We start from the raw sequence: 6290 nt of genomic DNA on the forward strand, positions 1-6290 counted from the left end.
GCATAACAATAAAAACCCAATTGAATTCCTCAGCTGAACCATTGTGTGTGTTTGGTTTATCATTGAAAGACTCCAAAAGATGGCAATAGTTGAATCAAAAGTTTTGCAAATTCTTATTTCTCACCAGATGTATATAGAAATATAACCCAATGTTAAACTAAACACACCTTATGTCTTTTAGTCAAGAACATTTATTATACGATAACATTAACTTCCTTAGTAGAAATTATTTTTATATAGAAGATTCGATTTTGAGAGCTTATTTAAGAGAATCACTTGTTGGTATATAGTGTAACATATTTTAATTAAAAAAACAATTTTTTTATCCCTTATTTTTCAATATCTTTAACGGATGCTGTATACAATGTGCTACATGATACATGCTATGCTTGACTAAGAAGTTGAAGGTTCGTGTTCATACTGATACAGTAGGTAAATACGAGAGACCAAGAATATGAAAAGTTAGCATGGATGGGGATTAAAATAGTCAAGATTCTAGTATTAACGATAATGACAGTGCAATGATAAACATGAACATAAAACCCAAGGAGTCAGTATGTATAGCAGCAACTAGTAAGATATATGCTAGTCTGATTTGTCAATAAAAAAGGTTTGCCATAACAAAGATACTACCCCAAATACTTATTACTTGGCTAGAAGGAGCGTCCATCTTTTCTACTTTCTAGCTAGCTCTAGCTCGAAGAAAAAAGGCAGTAAGTATTGTATAAATTAACAGTGTGAAAGATGAGAAAAATTAATCTTAATCACTAATTAATCAACCCCTATATTATAAATCATCACTACCTCTATTTGGTACGAATTGAGACGAAAAAGAAATACAAAACATGTTAAATCATTTATTTAATCTGTATTATCATTTATGTCTATTTCTAAATTGAACTTCAATGATTGTTTTAAAAAGAATTATCAATAATTAAAAATAATTTTATATCACAATTTAAATTATTTATATTAAATAATTTTAAAAAAATTATATATAAAAAGTATTTTTTTATTATATATAATTTTTAGTCATATAAAATAAAATATTTATCATATGCAATACACCAATAAAATACTAACCGTCCATAAATGGTTCAAAATTCAAATTATTTTATTCTTAAACTCAATCTTGACCTTTATTTTTATTTGTGGAATTAAGATTAATTCACCGTATATACACGTGCAAGTGTGCACTTCCACACATTCAATTCATGATGCTGTAAGTTTACACTTGTTTATAGTTTGTTGATCACTTTGGATTTATCTAGAGGTGATCATTGATCTAATCTAACCTATCAACATAACCCCGGTTCAAATTAAAAACTCGGGTTAATAAGGTCGAGTAATTAATCAAGTTAAATTAACTTAACAAAAAAAATAAGAGTATTTTCAACATTGTTTTTTTATTGGATTCTTAAGCATATTCTTATTCAAGGAGGCTATGAAAGCTATGATGTAAAAACAATTCTTACATCAAAATTAATTCTTAACATTAAAATTTTGTTTTAATATAAAGTATAAAAATATGAAAAAATATATGTGGCTCATTTTAAATTTTTAACTAGTTTTATATGCCAATAGAATATTAAAAAATTAAGAGCCAAAGATGCTCTAAACCAATCAATACTAGTTCGGGTATTATGATCCTACATTTTCAAACATGATAAATCTAATCCGACTACTTTGATGAGTTTTTTATTTTTAAATTTTTATTAATATTTTAAATAAAAACTATGCCTAATATTAAATTTAAGATTTTTTAAAACATTATTTAGTTTTTATAAATAATTATTTGAAAAATAAAAAATATATACAAATTCAAAATTCAGTCAGATAATCAAATATTTAAACTTTAAATTTTGTAAAACTAACCTAAATATTAGTTAATTAATTTTTATTCTTTTTTTGTTTTTAGTCTGCTGATCTAATCTGGTCCGTAATCACTAGTATTTATCCAAAGAGTTAAGCATACTGATTTGGGTTTGAGAGAACGATGAAAACATTCAGTCAAGCTAGCTCCAAACTTCGATAAAAGGCTCTTCATCCGTGGTTAAGATAAAGCCAGGTTGCTTTTCTAGATTGTTCTCATCGTATCCTTATAATCTTGAACATGTTTTAGTGGTTTTGCAATTAGGAAAACATATCCTTACCGTTTTTCTTATAGAATATAAATTACGTGCCTATCATATATCCCACTATACATTGTGCTTAAGTGAGTGGGATATATATGCTGCTATTAATGGCCTCATATCAATGATAAAAAAAAAATAGTGTATAAACTGCATATCTATCTTTCTATTACAAATTTCCACTCAGAAAAGTTGGGATTATGTGGTACATAAAACTATACTTAATTAATAAGATTTCCCTTGGGAATAAAAGTTGGTTGAAGTGCATAACATATGAAGGAAAATTCTAAAAGTACAGCTCTTTTTTAGATATGAGTTGAAAGAAAAAATAGATAAAAAAGAAGAAGCTAAAAGTATAAAGAAAAATTGATAAATGTGATAAAATACATGATAAAAAATGAAAAGAAAGATAGAGTAAAGGTAAAATAAAAGAGAAGTTAGATGCGTGAATATAATAAATAATATTAAAATAAAAGTTTGGGATTCTAATTCATTATTTTTGGGATTTTGTCCCTCCTTATAACAATAATTAAATGAATACATGATTTTTATTAATAAGTTGTTATTGATAATTTATCGATCTGTTAGATTAATATAATGAAATGAAATTATTAACCAATGCAGTTCAACTGCTATGATAGTAGGGGATTATTTATGTTTAACTAGTAATTTTAAGTTAGAATTTTGAATAGGAAAATAATTCTTGGACATCTCTTATGTGTCTGCACCCAAAGAGGGATATAAAAAGAAAAAAGATAAAATGATTGATTTAATTAGTAATGTGAAAGAAGAAAGAAATTAGAGGCATTGAATACGTTGTTATGTTAAATGTTTAGAAAAAAGAAATTTGTGGTGTGTAATAGCTCTACATGGTTGAGTGGGATGAGAAGGATACGTGTGCAGTTGTACCAAAAAATATAATGAAATGGAGCAACTATTGTTTGAAATTTCATAATCTAAACTACAGATGTATGATGCATATCTGGGACAAAGGCTGCAAGTGACACCCCCACTTCGTAATGTCGCAGTAGGCCTCCATCCCTAGGCTAGCTAAGCTATCTATTCTCAACTATAAATAGCATCCATCTCAAAGCCTCTTCCCAGACATTTCTAACCACTGAACTCATCTCACTACATTAATATTCCCTTGGGTTTCATTAATTGTGACATTTAGCTTTTTTTATTGAACCGTGTCAATGGCCGCTACTATGAAGGCTTTAGCTTTTGTTGCTTTGCTTGTTACCATTAATGCAATAGTGTGTGAAAGTAGAGTGGCGAGAAAGGACCTTGGATTGGACCTTGGTGGGGTGGGAATTGGGGTGGGTGCTGGGGTTGGACTAGGCCTTGGTGGTGGGGGTGGTGCTGGTTCTGGTGCAGGTGCAGGCTCTGGCTCTGGCTCTGGCTCTTCGTCATATTCAAGTTCTGGCTCCTCTTCTTCTTCATCAGGGTCAGGCTCTGGAGCAGGTTCTGAAGCTGGTTCCTATGCAGGATCTCATGCTGGCTCAGGCTCCTCTAGAGCGGGTTCTGAAGCAGGTTCATACGCAGGGTCTCATGCAGGATCAGGATCATACGGTGGTAATGGAAAGTAATTAATTAAATGCATGCCAGTTAAACCATATCAATTATATGCATGCTGTCCTGTGGAGAAAAGAACAAGTCGGTGTCTTTGTTAGTTCACTAGAATTATACTTTAGTAAGTAAGCAAAAATAAGTTGATGCATGTGTTGTGTCCATCCTGTTCTTTTTCTTTTGTACAAGTAGGAATCGTGCTTCTCCCTGTGTCCAATATGCAATAGTTTCCTTGAAAGGTGGTTGAATAATAATTAAATCATGTATACGTGTCTGTTACTTTGTTATTGGTTTATCCAGTGACAATTCTATAATATATCAACTATGGCTTTTATAAGTAGTGGCTGCCTAATGCGCTAATCATTTATGATTCCTTCTTGTTAACTACTGTCTACTATGCGAAAACACTTCTTGTTAACGTACAAATTTCGCTTTCGGTCATAAGCTAGGATTTCAATTTTCTTGTGTAAAACTAAGAACAGAGACAGGGCATATATAAATTCTATTAATAATTTTAAAAACAGAAAACTGTTACTAAACCAAATTAATTCTATTATAATTTATTATGTATCAGAAAAGCTGTTAAACTGTAGGCTTATATTTTTTATAAAAAAAAAAGTGTTTTATAATAAAATAAGCATTTTTTTTTTTTACTTTTTTATGTGATAAACACGGATTCCTCAACAATTCAACTTGGATAATTGAACACTCTCCAACCTTGTAGGAGAGATGTTCGAAGCTGAGAGCAAACTCACCACCTTTTGATTATAATAAATCTATCAGGAAACTAATATACAATTAGCTATGGCATATTGTAAAACCAGCTAGACATGCAGCACAAATTGAACATCCACCTTTAACTCTCTCAAAACGAATTAAGAGCACTAAAATTACTATAAAATACGGTTAATAACATCAGCTGAAGAACCAAAATTTCCTTTGCTTTTATAATATTTGCATCATTACTTCCAAGAACTGTGTCAACCACCATTAAGAAGAATTATCTTTTAAAATGACATAAATGAAATATATCTAATTACAGGGATATCCTTTACTATACAAATACAATATCACCTCCTTTTTCACCACAAACAGTTCAGGATCCAGATCATATTTTAATAATCCTTTGGCAACCTGTTTTTCCAAACACTTTGGTCCCTTACACGCAACATCCACGGCCAATTAATACATATTAATGAAAAGAAATTTACCAAGAATACCAAAAAAATAAAATATATGCAAATTTGAATATTGGACTAAAACTAATTTTTTAAAATGTAGGACTAAAATCACGAAAAAATAACCAAAACAGTGGATCAAGAATTAAAAAATATTAAAATTATAATTTAGCCTAATTCTTTAATACACAAAGATAGTGTAAACTAAAAGTTTGCATTAAAAGATCGGTTTAAGAGTTTTTACTAACTTAAAATTTTAATTATACAATCATTTTATTTTAATAAACATGCAACAATAATCCTAATAAATAAAAAGGCGCTTAGAATCAATAAGATCCCACAATTGAATTCAATTAATCTAAAAATGCAAATACAAGGTGATTATTAGACAAGGGTGTATGGGTGTGTACTTAGAAAAAAAAGGAAGTGTAAGTAGCAATTGCCCTATATTAACCTAGAACTTAAAACCCATAATGTTAATCCATTATGTACCCAACTGCCTTTGAGTCCACCGGTAAGCAAAAAATAAATAAAATAACAAGGGTCATCCACAGCTTAATTAATTAAATTTAGTGGGCGTTTATTTGACGTACTAAATTATACTCCTGGATATAATACTTTCAGGAATACTATTATTGAAAATATTATTATTCTCATCAACATGTTTAGTAACTATTTAATATTTCTTAAAATATTTTAAAATTTATTTCAATTCAAAATTGAAAATTATTTTAGAAAATAACTTTTATTCCCATGGAATATATTATTCTCATTCTTTTACATATGAGAATAGAAAGTAAGCAAATCATGTGTGTTATATAGTCCTAGGAAAAAATTATGTCTGATATCATTCTCATCTGATATTTTCGGAAATAAATTTATATGACTCGAACCAAACTCCATCACTCTTAGATTAGAAAATTCACATAAATTTGAAACCCCACGAGTACAACAAAGCAAAACCAGCCCAAGGTTCCCCTTGTGTGATTGCTGCGGCTGAGTTTAATCATGGAGGCTTAAATGTTACGAATGCCATGAAGATGATTAAGGGCAGGGAGAGAGAGCCAATTATTTATAAGATATTTCATGGATTGATTCTTTAGCAACACATCTAAAATGTTACTTTTAAATTTTCTTACAATATTTTTTTAACCGGTTATACTAAAAACTGATTTTGAATTCTAAAAAAAACGGATTTAGAAAATACTTGCTAGATCAATTCTGTGTACAATCGATCTAAAAAGTCCAGTATAAGTTTTCTAATTTTTCCGTCAAAAAAAAGTTTATAATTTCATATATGAGTTCATATTTTTATTTTCACACTAATTAAAAATTTCTCATTATTTGTCCCGACAACTTAAAAGACATTTCGAAAACATAAAATTCAAAAGGATATTAAAAACGTTTTGAA

The 6290-nt window shown here is 29.3% G+C and overlaps 1 protein-coding gene across 1 annotated transcript; it reads left to right on the forward strand.

The window, feature by feature from the left end:
* Positions 1-3213: 3213 nt before the first annotated feature.
* LOC114392405 (glycine-rich protein 5-like) lies at positions 3214-4041 on the forward strand. The gene has a single exon (XM_028353533.1). It carries the CDS (start codon positions 3329-3331, stop codon positions 3719-3721), a length of 393 nt encoding a protein of 130 aa, XP_028209334.1. The 5' UTR covers positions 3214-3328; the 3' UTR covers positions 3722-4041.
* The last annotated feature ends 2249 nt before the right edge of the window (positions 4042-6290 follow it).

The sequence above is a fragment of the Glycine soja genome, chromosome 17 (assembly GCF_004193775.1).
Source record: "Glycine soja cultivar W05 chromosome 17, ASM419377v2, whole genome shotgun sequence".
NCBI classification, from domain to species: domain Eukaryota; kingdom Viridiplantae; phylum Streptophyta; class Magnoliopsida; order Fabales; family Fabaceae; genus Glycine; species Glycine soja.

Excerpts from the sequence above, each read along its gene's own strand:
- LOC114392405 (XM_028353533.1), top strand. The coding sequence starts at position 3,329 with ATGGCCGCTACTATGAAGGCTTTAGCTTTTGTTGCTTTGCTTGTTACC.